We start from the raw sequence: 19,893 nt of genomic DNA on the forward strand, positions 1-19,893 counted from the left end.
TGAGGAATTTTCTTAACCTCTCTGAGTCTGTTTCCTCCTGTGAGAAGTTAACAACCCCAGAGTGGCGGCACACAACTATAACCTCAACATTCCGGAGGCTGAGGCAGGAGGATCGTGAGTTTGAGGCCAGTGTAGGATACATATCAAGACTCTGTCCCCAAAAAACGAGTGGGGTACGGGGGGAGGGGCAGGGAGAGACCCGGGGGCTACAGAGGGTTGGATGCCGGATAGGCTCACTGGGTTTCTATGGGGCTGGAGCGGTTCAGCCACACTTCCTGACCCGCTGAGGGACAGGAGGAGCACCACTCGGGAAGGGACATCAGCTCAGGCAGTCATTTGTGCCAGGGCTGGCCACTGGCTAGGGTCTGACTTTAGGCTATCAGCCTGGAGCCAAGAGACCTGCATTCACAGATGAACTCAGGAGCTGAAGGTGGGCGGTGGGGGTGGGGTGGGAGCCTGCGATGGGACCAGGGTCAGCTCTAAGTAAGGGACTTTCTGGACCTCTCACCCGTGGGAAGGTAACCCTGTCTTAAGTCCCCAGCTCCCTTCCTAAGAAAGCACTCACTTCCCCCCAGGGCTCTCTCCATTGTGGGCACAGAATCCTAGAGTCCACCCAGGGGCTGCTGTAGAGGGTACAGAGCCAGAGGCTTTTTTCTGTGTTTTAAAATTCTTTTTAAGATAGGGTCTTAGGGGTAGGGACACAGCATAGGTTCCAGACCAGCATGCACGAGGCTCTGGGTCCAGCCCCAGCACCACGTAAACTAGATATGGTGAAGTATGTGTAATCTTAGCCAACTTGACTGAGCCTTGGCCCAGCCCCTCACTGGGGGATTCTAGGCAGGGGCTCTACCACTGAGCCACACTCCAGCCCCTCACTGGGGGATTCTAGGCAGGGGCTCTACCACTGAGCCACACACCCCCAGCCCCTCACTGGGGGATTCTAGGCAGGTGCTCTACCACTGAGCCACACCCCAGCCCCTCACTGGGGGATTCTAGGCAGGTGCTCTACCACTGAGCCACACCCCAGCCCCTCACTGGGGAATCCATAGGCTCTCTCGCTCTCTCTCTCTCTCTGAGACAGGGTCTCTCTGTGTAGTTCTGGCTGTCCTGGGATTCACTCTGTAGACCAGGCAAACCCACCAGAGACCCACCTGACTCCGCCTCCTGCTGCTGGGGTTAAAGGTTACACCACTACACTCAGCTTTTTTCTTTTGTTCTTTTGAGCCCATCTCTCACTGGCCTGGGAGATTGCTCAATTCTCCATCTCTCTGACACGAGGATTATAAGTGTGTGCCATTACACGTGGTTTCTGTGGGTCCCCGGGATCAAATTCAGATCCAACAGCCAGCCAGTCCCTTTTTTTTTTTTTTTGGAGATGGGGTTTCTCTATGTCGTTTTGGTTCCTGTCCTGGATCTCGCTCTGTAGACCAGGCTGGCCTCAAACTCACAGAGATCTACCTGGCTTAAAGGCGTGCACCACCACCGCCTGGCTCCAACAGCTGGTCCTTTATAGACTGTTTTATCTTCCCAGCACCCTCACCCCTCGCACCAAGCCCCCTGCCCCCTATGACAACACTCATACACTTGCCATGGCTTTCCTCCATGCCCTGAGTTAGCCAGGTCCCTTAGAGGTCAGGGGGACCCTGACTCTGCTGCAGTCTCTGACCGGGTGAGCCTTGTGGCTTCATTGCTATCTCTCTGCTCCAGGACCAGGGCACCTGCAGCCTTTCCCCACCAACCTGGGGCGGACGAACAGGGAGGTGTGGGAACCGCAGGTCAGTATCCCAGGTCCCACTCCTGAGCCAGGCAGTGGTGTCCATGGTGGACTTGGCTTTGCGCTCCCAGAACTGCGCAAGGACCCCCGCCCCACCCCGCCAACACCGGGTGCCTCCCAAACACACAGAATACCACTTACCAGGCTTTGGGATGAGTCCCTGGAACGGCCTGCAGGGGAAACAGAAGTGGAGATTCAGGGAAAAGGCTCCAGGGACAAGACTACCACCAGATACACCACGGCGACACAAGCTTGCCGAGGAACTGGTAACAAATGCCTAGGGCCCATTTCACAGATTAATGTTTGATTCTTTCAGAGAGGAGCTCTTGTATCCTGGGCTAGTCTTGAACTCTCTCTGTTATGGCCAAGGAGGACCGGGAACTTCTGATTCTCCTGTCTTTACCTCCTGAGTGCGGAGATTACAGGGGTGCACCACTCAGCCTGGTTTATGTGGTGCTGGGGATGAGGTCAGGGCTTCATGCACACTGTATACACCTGAAACCAACCAAGCCCCATTCCCCTGCTCTTCTCCTTCCTTCCTGTCCTTTTTGAGAAGGGATTAACCTGGGCTAACTTTAACTCATAACCCTCTTGGCTCTGCTTCCTGAGTGCTGGGATGAGAAGCATGTTTTGGGATCTGTACCATTCGTGTATGTGAGGTGGGCGTGGTGGGCACCTTTGCATGCATGCCAGAGGGTGACTTCAAGTATCTTCCTCAATCATCCTGTATCTTTTTCTTTTTTTGGTTTTTTGAGACAGAGTTTCTCTGTGTAGCTTTGTGCCTTTTCTGGAACTCACTTGGTAGCCCAGGCTGGCCTCGAACTCACAGAGATCCTCCTGCCTCTGCCTCCCGAGTGCTGGGATTAAAGGCGTGCACCACCACCGCCCGGCTCTGTATCTTTTTTCTTTTCTTTTCCTTTTTAATTTAAGGGAAGGTTTCCCACCTAGCTAAGCAAGCCCCTGGAATCTTCTCATCTCTTTTCGTAAAACCAGTGCTGGGGTTACAGGTACATGGGAGCATGCCCACATTTTTATACGGATGCTGAGGATCCAAACTCAGGTCCTCAGGCTTGCTCAGGAAACACTTCCCCACCACACCCGCTCCCAAGCCCCAGACTCCACATTACAGTAAGATGCCCAGGCCATGTGTGTACACAGAATTTGTGCTTTCTCAGGGGGCTGGGTATGCCTAAGGGGCTGCTGCAGGGCATGCAGTTAGAAGGGTGACCAGTCACTGTGTGGAAACTCCTGAACCCCGTCTGGTCTGCAGTTCCTCTGTAACACCCTGCGGTGGTTTGAAAGACAATGGCCCCCAGAGGGAGTGGCACTATTAGGAGGTGTGGCCTTGTTGGAGGAAGTGTGTCGCTGTTGGGGTGAGCTTTGAGGTCTTTGGCTTAAACTTTGTTCAATGTCTCAGTTGACTTTCTGTTGCCTGCAAGATGTAGGACTCTCAGGTACCTCTCCAGTACCACATCTGTCTACGCACACCACCATGATGATCATGGACTGAACCTCTAAAACTGTGAGTCCCCACCACCATTAAATATTTCTTTGTAAGAGTTGCCGTGGTCATGGTGTCTTTTTTTTTTTTTAAAGAAAGATTTATTTATTTATTTATTTATTTATTTATTATGTATACAGTGTTCTGCCTGCATGTATGCCTGCAGGCCAGAAGAGGGCACCAGATCTCATTATAGATGGTTTTGAGACACCTTGTGGTTGCTGGGAATTGAACTCAGGACCTTTGGAAGGGCAGCCAGTGCTCTTAACCACTGAGCCACCTCTACAGCCTGGTGTCTCTTATAAAAAACCTGGGGTTGGGGATTTAGCTCAGTGGTAGAGCCCTGGGTTCGGTCTTCAGCTCCGGAAAATAAAAAACAAAAACAAAAACCAGCCCTAAGACACATCCCTAAAGCAGGAATTTCTGGAGTGGGCTCCCGATCCCAGCCAGTCCAGCCTCAACCCCTCCCCTTCCTCATCAAGTACCTGGTGACTGTGAACTTGATCTTGTCAGCCACAGAGAGGATCCTTTCCAGGTTCTGGGAGCCAAAGGTGCAGGGTTTGCGGAATGGGATCCCGGGAGGCAGGCCCTCGATGATGACGGAGCCTGGATTGCTTTTGATTCGTTTGTAGGGTACCTGCACTGGGTATTTGATGCCCAAGGCTTCACCTGGATGCGAGAAGGACAGTTGGGCCAGTTAAGGGGAAGCGGTGGAGCAGGGTGTGTGGCGCAATATGGGAGCGTCTCTCCCCGTGGGCACAGGGCCCTTTTGTGGAAGAGTGTAGAGACCAGCGATTCTCAACCTTCCTAACGCCGCGGCCCTTTAATACAATTCCTCATGTTGTGGTGACCCCCCCCAACCATAACATTATTTCATTGCTACTGTGTGGTGGTTTGAAAGAAAACACCCCCACACACACACACACACAGGGAGCGTCACTATTAGGTGTGGGCTTCTTGGAGGAAGTGTGTCACTGTGGGGGCGGGCTTTGAGGTCTTTTTCTCAAGCTTCCCTCAGTGTGACAGTCAGTTGATTTCCTGTTGCCTCTGAGTCAAGATGTAGCACTCTCAGCTCCACCACCATGTCTGCCTGCACGCCACCACCCTCCATGATCATAATGGACTGAACCTCTGAAACTGTAAGTGAGCCACCCTCAATGAAACGTTTTCCTTCTAAGAGTTGCTGTGGTCATGGTGTCTCTTCACAGCAATAGTAAACCCTAACTAAGACACTACTTCAGAATTGTAATCTTGCTACTGGTATGAACTGTAATGTAAATATCTGATATGCAGGATATCTGATATTGGACCTCTGACAGGGTTGTGACCCACAGGTTGAGAACCACTTCTGGAGAAGCTGGGGAGACTAGCGTGTGTGCTGTGTGTGGAGTTTCTGGTGTGAATCCATGCTAGGTGGAGTGCAGAGCAGGTACGTGTGGTTCCAGGTGCTGGCTCTGGCGGCACACTTAATACTTCTCAGACTCTAGACTGTGCTGCCTGCATGTACGCCTGCAGGCCAGAAGGGGGCACCAGATCTCAGATCTCATTACAGGTGGTTGTGAGCCACCATGTGGTTGCTGGGAATTGAACTCAGGACCTTTGGAAGAGCAGCCAGTGCTTTTTTTTTTTTTTTTTTTTTTGCTTTTCGAGACAGGGTTTCTCTGTGTAGCTTTGCACCTTTCCTGCTTTCCTGGATCTCTCTCTGTAGACCAGGCTGGCCTCGAACTCACTGAGATCCGCCTGCCTCTGCCTCCCGAGTGCTGGGATTAAAGGCGTGCACCACCATCACCCGGCGCAGCCAGTGCTCTTAACCACTGAGCCATCTCTCCAGCCTGGTGTCTCTGATAAAAACCCTAAGACATCCTCTGGCTGCCTCCAGGATGGAAACTCTGAAACATCTGCTTTTTCCCAGCCTGTGGTTGTAAGATTCACAGTCAGGACCCACATGGGATGAATGGGTATGTTCCACTCAGCAGTAAAGAAGGTAGACAAAGCCAGACAGGATGCTTTCCTGACATGAGGGACCACTGTCTAGCCACTCTCAGGCTCCTTCCCTTCTTTCTTTCTTTCTCTCAATTTCTTCTAGACAGAGTCTTATTATGTAGCCTTGGCTGCCCTGGGACTCCCTATGTAGACCAGGCTAGCCTCAAACAGAGATTCACCAGCCTCTGTCTCCCAAGTGCTGGGATTAAAGGTATGTGCCACCACCTCCGGGCTCTTTCTTGTTATAAGTCTGTTTTTTTTTTTTATTTTTTTATTTTTTAAAATATTTACTTATTATTTATACAGTGTTCTGTCTGCATGTGTCCCTGCAGGCCAGAAGAGGGCACCAGATATCATTACAGATGGTTGTGAGCCGCCATGTGGTTGCTGGGAATTGAACTCAGGACCTTTGGAAGAACAGTCTGTGCTCTTAACCACTGAGGCATCTCTCCAGCCCCTCTTTTTAGTTTTTCAAGACAGGGCTTCTTTGTGTAGCCTTGCCTGTTCTAAAACTCACGCAGTAGATCAGGCTGGCCTCGAATTTACAGAGATCCACCTGCCCCTGCCTCCTGAGTGCTGGGATTAAAGGCCTGATCTATTGATCGAGTTCCAGGGCAGCCAAAGCTGTTACACAGAGAAACCCTGTCTCAAAAAAAAAAAAAAAAAAAAAAAAAAAAAAGCCATCTCTTTTTAAAGTTGGTTTGGTTTTTTGTTTTTGGAGACAGGGTCTCATGTAACTGAGGCAACATTCTATGTAACTGAGATGGGAACTTCTGACCCTCCTGCCTCTACCTCCCAAGTGCTGGGATGATAGGAGTGTCTGCCACCATACCCAGTTTATGCAGTGCCATGGACTGAACCCAGGGCTCCTTCACACACGCTCAGCAAGGAGTCTGCCCACTGAGCCACACCCCAGTCTCTATCACATTTTATTTATTTATTTATTTGTGTGTGTGTGTGTGTGTGTGTGTGTGTGTGTGAGCACCTGTGTGCATAGCCCATGGTGGAGGGGAAGAGGGTCAATTGTAGTGGTTTGGCACACTATGCGGGTGCCAGGAATCAAACTCTGGTCATCATTAGTCATCGTTCATGATTAAATACCTAATTGGCAGCCACCACTCTTACCCCGTAGGCCAGCTCACCGGCGAGCGCTCACACACCTTCTCTATCTGTCTCTCAACCACATCCACAGTCTGCAGTTCCCGCTGGCATGAAACTCGTAGCAATCCTCCTGCTCCAACTTCCCAAGGGATGAGATGACAGGTGTGTGCCACCCACGCATCCTACCCCGTGTCTGTTTTCTGTGACACCGTGTCCCCAGTGCTGGGCATATGGCAGATGCTCAAGGAAACGGATGAGAGCTGGTGAGGGGACACCGCACGCACAGGTGGCTGCCACCAAGCGTGGCAGACTGAGTTTGATTCCCAGGACCCCCACACAGTAGAACAAAACAACCGATTCCTCCAAGTCTGATTACCACGTTCGTGCTGGGGGGTATGTGCACACCCCCACACACACCCATACACACAATAAATAAATAATTAAAAGGAAAAAAAAGTAGAGAAAAGAAATACCTAAAATACAGATCAACCTCTCTGCCCAACAGGCAGGGAGCTGCCCGGTTCCCCCCCCACCTGACCCCTGCCTGTAACTCACCGTATTTCTTGTTAAACAGATCTTGGACTTGTTCCCTAAGCGTGTTAGCGATGTCGATCCGCGAGAGCCTGGTGTCGTAATTTTCTGCAGAGTGAGTACAATTACGGACAGAGGTGGTTACATTAAAAGGCACTCGGTGACTTTTACAGGAAAAATGATTTCCTAATTACAGTGAACTCCTTCTTCTGGCAATTAGCAGATCTTTGGAGTGGGCCCCTCAGAGTCCTTCAAAACCAGTCTTCATGAGCCGTGTGTGTGTGTGTGTGTGTGTGTGTGTGTGTGTGTGTGTGTGTGTTTCCTGGAAGGACTCACACTGTTGAGACAACAGCCACGAGATGAAATTAAGTTAATAATTGTTGACATTTGAAAACCAACACACTAATAAATAAGCCTGGAAGTCAGGCACCAGGGAGAGGGGGTTTCTGTGTCCTCAGCTGGGTGGGAGTTGGAGCAAAGGCTTCAGAGCTCACAGGGAAACAGGGGACGAGAATGGGAGTGTCCACCTGGGGCTCTTTATTATTTGGTGGCACAGGGGATGGAGCCCAGAGTCTTACAGATGGTACAGAAATACTCTACCACTGAGTCACACCCCGGCCCCTCACTGGGGGATTCTAGGCAGGGGCTCTCCCACTGAGTCACACCCCAGCCCCTCACTGGGGGATTCTAGGCAGGGGCTCTACCACTGAGCCACACCCCAGCCCCTCATTGGGGGATTCTAGGCAGGTGCTCTACCACTGAGCCACACCCCAGCCCCTCACTGGGGGATTCTAGGCAGGTGCTCAACCACTGAGCCATGCTGCCAGCTCTTCACAGGGTTGGGAGTACTCTCGGTAAGGGCTACCATTCTGAAACAGTGTTGACTAAGGAACCCCATGTACCAGCATAGCAGGATTGTACTTTTGACCTCAGGGAGGTTACATCCTGGCCTGGCCTTAGGAGAGAAAGGGTATGGACGGCAGGGGAAGGAGGAAATGACCTCTGGTGCTTCCTATGCACTCCTGGTGACATTCTCAGAACACTAAGGGCTTAGACATAGGGATGGACATAGGGTGAGGTAAGACACACAAACTCCCCTCACTGTCCCAGTGAGGCGCTGAGGTGACCAGCAGCCGGTCCTCTGTAAGGTCTCCTAACTCCAGCGTTGGCCGCTGCTGCCTTTCTGAACTCCTCAGTAGTAGGGTGACCATGAAGAGGCCCCCTGGTGACAGCTACCCTGGGACTCACACCAGCCACGCCCACTCATTTTCTAAGCCGCGTGCGCGCGCGCGCACACACACACAGGATGTGGTAGGGTTTCAGACACATCCCTATCGACAGGTTGGATGTTGGCTGGCCTCACATGAAAGGGTGCCAGAAGTCTCCCCTTGGTCCAGCTGTAAGCCATCCTTTAACATTTGCCTGAATCCCACTGCTTGCCTTCCTGGCCGCCTTCCTGGCTCTCCATGGCCACCATCCAGTCCTTCCATTTCAAAGTACTAAGAGCTGAGTTGATGAATGACTACAGAAAGGTAGATAGATGGCTGCCACCTAGACAGAGAATTCTGCCAGCTCGTAAGTCCTTACCTGGGTGTCCCCCTCCTGACAGCCAGACTCTAACTCAGACATACCAGGCTACTTGGGCACCCAAGAGCCCAGGGGTGGGGTCCAGATCCTCCCAACTCCCACTGCCACCCCTGCCCTAAAGCCACTCAAGGTCACGACCCCAGCATGCCTAAATTTATATGGGCCTGAACTTACCTTGAAGGCCCTGCCTCTTCGGGGTCTCGTCCACGAGACGGTCCCAGGAGTCCCTCTCTGGGGGTGGGGTGGGGAGAGAAGGCAGGTGAGGGGGGAGCACCTGGGGTCTCAGGTGGCATCGAGGGGGCAAACCCAACAGGGGCAGTGGGGAAATGCCTAGGGTAGGGGACAGGACAGGGGCATCAGGACGGGGCATGGCAGAGACTTGGTGCCCCCCCTCCCCCAACACCCACCTGGGTCTCGCCCATGCCCAGGTACCTTGAGTGTCCATCACGGGCTCTTTGACACCATCGGTGAGCAGTTCGGGTCTAGAAAACACAACCAGCGCCATCAGTGAGGTTTGCCCGAGCATCCTAGGGCTGTTCAGCCTCTGAGCGTCAGTCTACAGATCTGTGCAATGGGCTTGCCTAGAGTTCTTGGCCAACACAGAATTAAGGTCCTTGCCACACTAGGGCAGCCATCCTGGTTGGTTGATGGGAGCTGTCAACAGCTCTGAGCTCTGAGGTTCCTCCCAAGTCCTGGGCACTGCCTAGCATTGAAACACACAGCTGGGGAAATGATGTGCGTGTTTGTATTCGCACATGTGTACAGGTGCAACGTAGAGGCCAGCGGCCAACAACTGGTATCTTCCTTAACTGCTCTTTATTATTATTATTATTATTATTATTATTATTATTATTATTATTATTATTTTATTATTATTTGGTAAGGCTTTATTTTGTAATTATGTGTACATGTGTGACAGTGTGGCTGTGTGTGTGTAAAACCCCTGAGGATGGAGTTCCAGCTGGTTATGAGCTGCCCAACCAGGATAAGAGGAACCAAACTCAGGTCCCTGCAAGAACAGCAAGCATGCTGGGCGGTAGGTGTCGCACGCCTTTAATCCCAGCACTCGGGAGGCAGAGGCAGGCGGATCTCTGTGAGTTCCAGGACAGCCTGGTCTACAGAGTGAGATCCATAATAGACACCAAAACTACACAGAGAAACCCTGTCTGGAATAACCAAAAACAAACAAACAAACAAACAAACAAACAAAAACCAGCAAGCATTCTCACCTGTTTTGAGACAGGGTTTCTCCCTGAACCTGTAGCCCACACCCAGGATCCTCCTATCTCTGCACACTCCGCACTGGGATTACGGGTTTGCAACACCATGTCTTTTTTTTTTTTTTTTTTTGGTACTACTTGGGTCCTGGGGCTCGAACTCAGGTCCCCAAGCTTGCATAGTAAGCACTCTACTGACTGAGCCACCTCTAAAGCGTTTTGTTTTTGTTGAGATGAAACACTGTGATCTAGTCTAAACTCTACATCAGTGGTTCTCAACCTGTGGGTCGAGACTCCTTGAGGGTGAGGGTGTGTGTGTGTGTGTGTGTGTGTGTGTGTGTGTGTGTGTGTGTGTGTGTGTGTAACGATCCTCTCACAAGGGTCACCCAAGACCATTGGAAAACACAGGTATTTACATTACAGTTCTTAATAGTAGCAACATTACAGTTGTGAGGTAGCAATGAACATAATGTTATGGTTGGGGGTCAGCACACCCTGAGGACCTGTACTAAAGGGCTGCAGCGTCGGGGAGGCTGAGAACCACCGAGGTACAGCTTCCTGCCTCGGCCTCCCACGTGCTGCTATACAGTCATGAACCGTCACACCCCGTTCTAATTTAGTTTAGGATCAGCAGGGCATGGAGGCTTGCATCTGTAATCCCAGAGCACTCGGGAGGCTGAGGCAGGAAGATCACTTGGGTCAGCCTGGGCTATACAGTGAATTCCAGAGTAGCCTGAGCTAGAAAGTAAGATCCCGTCTTAAAAAAATGAAACAAAAGAAACCCCACAAACAACAACAACAAAATCAAAACCCAAATACACTAAAATAAAAAAAACAAAGTAAATAAGAAAGTACAGGACAGCTGGGCGGTGGTGGCAGACGCCTTTAATCCCAGAGCTCGGGAGGCAGGGGCAGGTGGATCTCTGTGTTTGAGGACAGCGTGGTCTACAAAGAGAGTTCCAGGAGAGTCAGGGCTGTCCAAAACAAAAAAAGATTTTGCAATCTGAACAACGGGAAGTCGCCAGTTGTTCGGTGCCATGTCTGGCGCTGGGCCACTCAGATGCTGTCCTTCATGCGTCTAACCAGTCCTTACTTTTCTCTAATTTTTTTTAAACTTAATTTCATCTCTCTGCGCCTACCCTCTTTTCTTTCTTGAGAGAAACTCAGCATGTAGCCTTGGCCAGCCTGGAACCTGCCGCCACACCCGGCTCAGACCTTACCTCTTGATGACAAACTGGATGTTGTTGCTAGCTTCCAGGATCTTCCGAAGCTTGGCGATCCCAAAGCAGTTGGGTCTGCGAAGGGAGATGCCTTCGGGCAGTCCCAGGACGAACAGCTCCTCAGGGTGCATCAGGAACTTGGAGTAGGGTACCTTGACTGGCTCCGAGGTACCAATGGCTTTGGCTGCGAAGACATGGCTGCCGTAAGGCCACCCGGAGCCTCAACCTGTCCCCACCTCTCCGCGGGAGCTGCAGGGATGGCAGGGCTTTGGAGGTGGCACTCGGCTGAACCCCATGAACTTGCAAGATGAGAGAAAAGCACACCTGGCCTGTGGGTAGGGTAGAGTCGAGTCCCCAGAGGACGTGACTTGTCTGAAGGCATACAGCCTGGGAATGTGACCCCCAAAGGCCACTCTCCACTCATGTAGCAGAGAAACCACAGAGTGTTGCTGGGATATGACTGTGGGTCCCTCATGCCCTCCCCGACCCCTGCTACCTTCAAAAACCCCAAACCTTCACACAGCCCCGTGGCACGCCAGATTTAGGGTTAGCCTGATCTGAGGCTCTCTGCCCATGAGCAGACTGCTGCCCTGGGCTAGCCTCATCACCACAGCAGGCTTCCTATTTTCCCATCTGCAAAATGGGTCTCAGGATATAACAAGGATTGTGAGGCAGGGATGAGAGAGTGTGTGAGGAGCCAGCACCTGGCAAACTCCAGGAGCTAAGGAGAAATCAGGCTTTGCGAATCGCTTCCTCTTTTCTGGACTCTGTTATTTTATTGTAGGGCCGTGGGTGGAACCCAGGGCATAATACATGCTAAACTAGCTGAGCCACACACCTACCCCCTCACTGGGGGACTCTAGGCAGGGGCTCTACCACTGAGCCATACCCCTGGCCCCTCATTGGTGGATTCTAAAAAAATCCTGTAGCATTGAGTCATACCCCCCACTTTTCTGGATTCCAGAGCAAGCTAGTTCTTTCTGTGAGTTCCCAGGGAGGCCTGTAGCTGTCAATAAGGCCCATGGCTGAGGCTGACTGAAAGCATGTGAGCCAGGGAATGATATGGAGGAAGAGTATGTGGACCAACAGGCCAGCAGGGTGGGACTCTGCCATGGGTGAGCGATAAGGACCAATCCCTCCATCCTGAAGATGAGCCCCAGCTCTGTCTTTGTCTCTGCCCTGAAGGCCCGTCCCTCTCCCTACTCACCATATTTCGTGTTGAACAGCATCTCCACCTGCTTCCGCAAGGGCCGGATCACATCACCAGGGCTTTCTGGAAGACAAAGGCAGTGTGCTGAGTTTCCTGGATGCAGAAACATCCTGCTTCTTAACTCACACCCCCAGCTTTGGAGGGATCAGGAATTACCTCGTGGTGAGACTTTGGAAAGGAACAAGGAAATGGCAGCTCTACCAAAGCCCTTAATTCCTGGATTTTGCATACCTCGTGGTGATGTGTGCCAGATTGGTGATCTAGAAGGTTCTGTGGTTGCTCTCGGGCAGCATCACTTTTAGATCAGCCCAGTAAGCTACCTAACTAGTGAGTGAGTGCAAAGTAAGCCTGCAATTTGCATACACTGCCACCAGGGGGCGGGCAAGAAACATTTCCTAATACTTTAGAAGGTATCTGGTCTTCTACGTCAAGCTGAGTTCTACAAAATGGCATTTATCTCCCGGGCTGTTTTACTCTAGGGGCAGACACACTATTGATAAGATTGCACTCTTACCTTGGCCTCCCCACTCACCCTGCCTTGTTCTCAGCAGAGAGAGAAAAACCAGTTTTTCCTCTTTTAACATCTTTTATACAGAAAGCCAGTTTTATATACTCAAGCCATATAATCTAGCTCAGGAAGATGAGGGGCACAATTCAGTTTAGAATCCCTCACAGAAAGCAACTGAGTGTGTGTAAACCGAAGCTTAACCTTTATTCTGACAGACGCCTGCCAGTTCTAGCACAGTCTAGAACTTTCTCCCACTTGGAATGGCTCACACAGGACTCCCAGCCCAAATGCAGGGTGTTGGAGAGATGATGGAGTGCAGGGGTGGAGCTGACATAGAGAGGGAATTATGGCAGGGTCTCACCTTCTGCCGGCCTCTCTTCTGGCCATGGCTCCTCACTGGGGCCTTTGTCTAAGAGAAAACAGAGGATGATAAGAAGCCATGTTAGTGCTGGGTGGTGGGGGCACATCCCTTTAATCCCAGCACTCAGGAGGCAGGCAGATCTCTGTGAGTTCAAGGCCAGCCTGAGCAACACAGTGAGACTATGTCTCCAAAAACAAAACAAAACAAAACCCAAAAACCAAGGGCCCGGAGCACAGCTCAGCAGTAGTGCACTTTCCTGGCATGCACTGGGCCCTAGGTACCATTCCCAGCACCAAAAAATACATTAACTACATTTACAAAATGTCCATAATCCAAATACATACACATACACACAGGGCTGGGGATGGAGGTCAGCTGGAGAGTGCTTCCCGGGGATGGGCACGGTCTTGGGTTTGATATAGAGCACACCTTTAGGTTATCTGTATAAGACACAAGTGAGACAGGAAGGACTTTCCTGGGGCTGGGGAGATGGCTCAGTGGTTAAGAGCAATTACTGCTCTTACAGACGACCTGAGTTCAGTTCCCAGCACCCATATCAGGCGGCTCCTCACTGAGGAGCGCTCCAAAGGATCCAAGGCTCTCATCTGACTTCTGCAAAAGAAAAGCACTTTATTTAAATTCACAGAGATCCATCTGCCTCTGTCTCCTTAGCGCTGGGATTAAAGGTGTGCACCACCACCACCACCACCACCACCACCACCACCACCACCACCACCACCACCACCACCACCACAGTCCGGTTATTGTGTGTGAGTGAGTGTGTGTGTGTGTGTGTGTGTGTGTGTGTGTGTGTGTGTGTGTGTGTGTAGGTATACGCATGCCACAGTAGACACATGGAGGTTAAAGAACAATGTGCAGGTATCCATTCTCTCATTACATCCCGTGAGTCCCAGGGATCCAACTCAGGTCATCAGGCTTCCATAGGGAATGCTTTTACCTGCTGAACCGTCTCTAGCCCCTCTTTTTGGTCTCAGGTAGGCTAGGGTGGCCTAGAACTTGCTCTGCAGCCAAGGATGACCTTGAACTTCTGATCCTCCTGCCTCTATTTCCCCAAGCGCTGGGATTAATGTCCCACTACATCTGGCTTGTTTGGGGAGTTCTTTTCTTTTTGGGGGGAGGAAGGGAGCTGTTTTTTTTTTTTTTTTTTCCTTCGAGACAGGGTTTCTCTGTGTAGTTTTGGTGCCTGTCCTGGATCTTGCTCTGTAGACCAGGCTGGCCTCGAACTCACAGAGATCCGCCTGGCTCTGCCTCCTGAGTGCTGGGATTAAGGGCGTGCGGCTTGGGGAGTTATTTTTACTTGTTCATTTTTTTCATTCCCTGCAGGGGTTAGGCATAGAACCCAGGACCTCAAATGAGCTATACCAGCAATCTGCTGCAGGCCTTCAACATCAACGAACAAACGAACTGACACATAGACTGAGGTCCCATCGCCGAAAGCATCTTATCTCAAAATCCAAAACACATCCCAAGCTGCAGGCACGGGTGGTCCCACATACAGCATGCTTCTCGTGTGTTGAGTCTTCTCCAACTAAGGCACCCAACTCCAGGAAAAACTTAGGGATTTCCCGGCCCTCCTGTCCTCCCTGTAGCTCCCCAGGGTAGTAGGTCCCCAGTGTGGCCAGCCCCAGCCCACCTCTTACCAGCCGGCATTTCCATCCCATAACCGGAATCCTCCGAGGGCAGATGCCCAGGCAGTGAGTCGGCCATCTCCTCCGAAGTTGGTGAAGGGTCTAAAAGGAAATTCCAAATGATGAGAGCATCTTTTACATGTCCTGCCCATCGTGGTCCCTCAGAGGTCCCAATGGACCAAGTGGGTCGAAAGACCGAGATGTTAAAAGAAATCCATGAAGCCAGATGTGGTATAGCTGGATGACTTCAGTTTTTGGGAAGGTGAGAAGCATCAGGACTGAGAGCTTAAGGCCTCCCTGGACTACTGAGTGGGTTCAGGGCTGGGCCAGTCAACCCAGTGAGCTCTTGTCTCAAAATAAAAAGGGGAAAGGGGGCTGTGGCTCAGGGGTAGAGCCCCTGCCTAGAATCCCCCAGTGAAGGGTTGGGGTGTGGCTCAGTGGTAGAGCACCTGCCTAGAATCCCCCAGTGAGGGGCTGGGGTGTGGCTCAGTGGTAGAGCACCTGACTAGAATCCCCCAGTGAGGGGCTGGGGGTATGGCTCAGTGGTAGAGCCCCTGACTAGAGTCCCCCAGTGAGGGGCTGGGGTGTGGCTCAGTGGTAGAGCCTCTGCCTAGAATCCCCCAGTGAGGGCTGGGGTGTGGCTCAGTGGTAGAGCTCCTGCCTAGAATCCCCCAGTGAGGGGCTGGGGTATGGCCCAATGGGAGAGCACTTGCTTAGCATGTGAAAGACCCCAGGCTCTATTTCAAACACTCTGGAGAGGGGAATCAACCCGGATACAGTGGCCTGATGGAGTAGGTCCCGGGCAGCAGAGCAGCCCAGCTTCTGTCAACATGTCCATTCAGGAACAGGAGCACTTTCGATGGACACGTCTCTTACCTGGGACAGTAACCTGAATGATGTCCAGCTCCTCTGGCTCAATTTTGATGGGCCTCAACATTGCTAACTCTCCTGAGGTTCCTGCAAAGAGAAGAAGACGGATCCTGTCAGGCAGGGGCACGGGCATGCCCATATAAAGGCAAGTCTTTCCAGAACATTCTCATGTCTATGCATTGACAATGAACAACCAGGAAATGTCATTTTGGACTCTTGGCTCCTGCCCAGATCAGGAAGGACCAGACAGATGGTCCTTGGACAAAGTCAGGCCAAACCTGGCACAGAGCAGACAGACCCATGGGGCGTAAAGATAGGGTTGCCCGTCTACAGACACCAAGGTAGGCAGTGCTGATGCCAGGCCTTGGTTTCTACTCTCTGCCCCTCTCCAGAGAGTTCCCAGCATGCTCTGCTGCTGGCCGGGTGAGGCTTTGAGGATGGCCGTGGGAAGAGGACTAGCCCGAGTACCAAGGGTTCACAGCCTGGGCAGGCCTCCTCCTGGCTGTCAGCAGGGAACTGGTAGCCACGCCCCTGGGTTCCATGGCCCCAGAATATTATACACAAGGGAGACGTGCGGCTTCTCACCTGGCCCACAGTCTTCAGAGACGCTGCTGCTCTTGTCTGACCTGAGAAAGGAAGACGGGGAAATGACCCGGTGCTGACCTTGTCCTGAGTCACTCTGCCCACACTTCAGAATCACCCCCCCCCAAATCTGAGCGTGGCAGAGCCCGTCTACGACCTCTATGCTTGAGAGAAACACACCGGAGCATTGCTGGGAGCTCCAGACTCTGTAAAAGTCCGTCTGAGAAAACCAAGCTAAGAGGCTGGAGCTCTGGCTCAGTATTAAGAGTGCTTGCTGTTCTTACAGAGAAACCAAGTGCAGTTCCCCACATCCACATGAGCGGAGGGGGAGGCTCACAACCATCGATAACTCTAGTTCTAGTATACCCAGTGTCCTCTTTTGGCATGCGTAGGCATCTGTACACACGTGGTGCATATAGATACACCCAGGCACACACATGAAATAAAAATAATCTTAAACCAGGCGTGATGGCGCACACTTTTAATTCCAGCACTCAGAAGTCAGAGAGGCAGGCAGATCTCTGTGATCCAGAGCCTGGTCTACACAGCGAGTTCCAGGATAGCCGGAGTGATATAGTGAGATCCTGTCTCAAAAAAACAAACCCACAAAGCAAGCAAACAAAAACCCAGGCCCTTCCTAGACCATGCAGAACACAGGCCTCACCCAGAGCAGAAGAGGACCTCTTACCAAGCAGTCCCAGCCAGGTCCAGCATAGCGTCCCTACAGACCTCTGTGGAAGTCTCTTCTGGTGGGCTGGCTGGCTCCAGCTTCACGGGGTCTTTGGTAAACTTGTTCCCTGTGGGAAAAGTTGGGCTTAAGATGGCGGCTCTTCAGTCAGATGTGGTGGTGTAGACCCGCCACCCCAACATTCAGGAGCCCGAGGTCGGAGGACTAAGACCCTAACATCTTGTGAACTCCCAAAGACAGGGCCTTTCCTGTTGGTCAGAGACACCCGGGCACTGGCTTTTATAGGACATTCCTAGAGGTGCTCCGGGGAGGGTGGGGTCTGCATCTGAACTCCTCTTTGGGGGCTGTGTCTGAAACAGCCAGGAATTCATCTGTCTACATCCTACCCTCATTCTAGAAAGTTCTCCCTAACCTTCTGCAGGACATGATAATGTAAGAACCTCAGGAGAAAGGCCATAGCCCCCAATCCTACCCTTTGTCCCACGGGACCATTTTCTCCTTTAAAAAAAAAAAAACAACCAGAAACTAGAAGGCAGCTAGCTCCTCTTTTCCTTCCTTCCTTTCTTTTTTAGTTTTTTGAGACGGGGTTTCTCTGTATGGCTCTGACTATCCTGGAACTCTCTGTGTAGACCAGGCTGGCCTCGAACTCACAGAGACCCACCCACCTCTGCCTCGAGGTGCTAGGATTAAAGGGCATGTGTGCCACCACTACCCAGTCAGCTAGCTCCTCTTTATCGTCTCTGTGTCATAGATGTGGAAACGGGGCCACAGATAGAGCCCAATGTTTCCATGCTGCCGGGTTAGCAGAGCTGTTAATGGGACTGAGGTACCTCAATACGCCCCCCCCCCCCACCAAGGATCTGCGTAGCTCTTGAAGGCTGAGGCTTTGGGGCCACAGCATCACAGGGAAATGCCAAGGCCTCACTTCCCTAGTGATTTAGATGCTTTATTTATAGATGGACGTGAGATCAGAACCCTGTCTGCAGAATGGCTGAGAATTATAATAAGGGTGGTGGCATATGACTGCAATCTCAGGACTCAAGAGGCAGAGGCAGAAAGATCTTGAATTAAGGCTAGCTTGGGCTACAGAATTTGAGGCCAGGCTGGGCTGTATGGTGAGACACTGAAAAAGAGATCGATAATGGGGGGAATTAAATCAAAGAAGATAAAATGAATAAAATAAGGTACCTCAGGTGTGGGGAAGATTGATCTACAGGCTTGCCATGCAGGCATGAAAACCTGAATCGGAACACCCAGCACCCACAGAAAGAGTCAGATGCAAGGCCGTATGCCCATAAACCAGATTAGGGAGGCAATGATGTGATCAATGAGCAGGCTGTCTCCAAAAGGAAGGTAGAGTGATGTGGAAGACTGTGGAGAATAGTTCAAGGACCAAGTTGACTTCCGGTCCCTTACATGAGGTTCTTACATGGACACACACACACACACGCACACACACGCACACTCAGGCACACATACACACTTGCACGCGCACACATATACACACACCCCAACAAAAACAAAAATCAAGGTAGTTCCCAAAGGGAACCTGGCTAATATGTTTAGCAAATGGTATTACTATTTTCTCCAAGGAGACTCTCAACTCTACAGGGTTCCAGCCTGTCCGCCATTGGGAGCCCAAAGACCACACATAAGCCCACGATGCAGAAGGGGGTTCAAGATGACAGGGTCAGTTCAGGGAGACATCAACTCCAAAATAGACCCGATGGTACCCACTTACCTGTGAAAATGCGTTCATCAAACATCCTGGGGAAGAGAGGAAAGAGCGTGTGAGAACGGTACAGGCTGGTCCCCTCAGAGATGGCCACAGATCCCACCAGTGTGGTTCTTAGAGCCACGGACCAGGGCACAGGGCCGGCCACACACGTGGGCAAGAGTTGGGGAGTCATGGTTCACCTCGCCAACCTGACGGGACTCAGAATCACCATGGAAACAAATCTCTGGGCATGTCTACGAGGGAGCTTTTAGATTGGGTTAATGGAAGAGGAAAGCTCCTCCCACCCCCCCAAATATGGGTGGCTGCTCCACCCTATGGGCTGGGGTCCTAGACTGAATCAAATGAAGACAGACAGCATTCGCCTCCTCGCTTCCTGACGGAGGATGCACTGTGACCAGCCACCTCACGCTCCTGCTGCCAACATCCCCACCATGATGGATCCCCTCAAACTGTGAGCCACAATAACCCTTTCCTCGAGCTGCTTTGGTTGGAAATTGTCATAGCAACAAAGAAAAGTAACGAATACAGAGGGAACCTGAACATCTCTGGTCCCGTTGTCATTCTGGCCATGAAAGACCTGTCTAGATTTTGCTGTTGTTGTTGTTGTTTTTGTTTTTTGTTTTAGACAGGGTCTCGTGCAGCCCAGGCTGACCTCAAACTCCCTATGTAGCCAAGGATGACCCTGAGTTCCCGGCCCCTTGGCCTTTACCTCTTATGTGCTTGAATTATAGGCCTCTAACACCACGCCCTGTTTTGCAGAGCTGGGTATGGAAGCCGGGGCTTCGTGAATGCCAGGCAGGCACTCTACCCACTGAACCACACTCCCACCCCTAGACCTGCTCATTAAGGCCTGTTATTTATACCTGTGTCTCACTAAGTGCCAGGCTCAGCAAAAAGCAACTCCTTCAGGGGTGCTCTCAGAAAGCAGGGGCCCCAAGCCAGGGCAGAAACTAGGGTGTGCCATGATGGCTGGAAGCATGGTCCTTGTAGTAACGTGCTCATACACACGAGCTTCGACCTCATGGGACCTACAGAGCCCCGGAACCTTGTGACAGGGTCAGATTACTAATGGACCAATTAGTGGAGAAGAAGCTGGGGCCCAGGGGTGGTCTAAGAACCAAGTCATACAGATACAGCAATTGACGTCCAGGCCAAGAATGGAGGCACTCACCCCAGCTACAATCCCAACATTTGGGAGGCTGAGGCAGGAGGATTTCGAGGTTGAGGCCATGGGCTACGTATTATAGCCTTGTCTCAAAAAGACCGACAATAGTTATTATCAAGGGGATGAATTTACGAAGAGAAAGGAGTCCAGCAGGTCAGAGTAGGAGTCGTGTGTGCACTGGGTAGCTTTCAATTGTCCCTGTGATACA

General features: G+C 51.5%; 1 protein-coding gene across 18 annotated transcripts in view; it reads right to left on the bottom strand.

The window, feature by feature from the left end:
- Gtf2ird1 (GTF2I repeat domain containing 1) overlaps nt 1-19,893 on the bottom strand; it is a 103,982-nt gene that overhangs the window by 13,101 nt on the left and 70,988 nt on the right. For 7 of the 18 annotated variants that reach the window (XM_042267641.2, XM_042267644.2, XM_042267646.2 and 4 more), the window contains 14 exons: nt 18,524-18,549; nt 16,783-16,891; nt 16,098-16,138; nt 15,519-15,599; nt 14,655-14,744; nt 13,338-13,433; nt 12,994-13,041; nt 12,122-12,187; nt 10,915-11,098; nt 8,910-8,959; nt 8,652-8,807; nt 6,915-6,998; nt 3,761-3,944; nt 1,916-1,944 (listed from right to left, as the gene is read on the bottom strand). In XM_042267641.2, the coding sequence (XP_042123575.1) occupies nt 1,916-1,944; nt 3,761-3,944; nt 6,915-6,998; nt 8,652-8,807; nt 8,910-8,959; nt 10,915-11,098; nt 12,122-12,187; nt 12,994-13,041; nt 13,338-13,433; nt 14,655-14,744; nt 15,519-15,599; nt 16,098-16,138; nt 16,783-16,891; nt 18,524-18,549 (1,244 nt within the window). The remainder of the gene's footprint in view (nt 1-1,915; nt 1,945-3,760; nt 3,945-6,914; nt 6,999-8,651; nt 8,808-8,909; nt 8,960-10,914; nt 11,099-12,121; nt 12,188-12,993; nt 13,042-13,337; nt 13,434-14,654; nt 14,745-15,518; nt 15,600-16,097; nt 16,139-16,782; nt 16,892-18,523; nt 18,550-19,893) is intronic. The other 11 variants (XM_076561002.1, XM_076560999.1, XM_042267642.2 and 8 more) reach the window with 5 other exon arrangements.

This window comes from Peromyscus maniculatus, chromosome 23, assembly GCF_049852395.1.
Source record: "Peromyscus maniculatus bairdii isolate BWxNUB_F1_BW_parent chromosome 23, HU_Pman_BW_mat_3.1, whole genome shotgun sequence".
Taxonomy (NCBI): domain Eukaryota; kingdom Metazoa; phylum Chordata; class Mammalia; order Rodentia; family Cricetidae; genus Peromyscus; species Peromyscus maniculatus.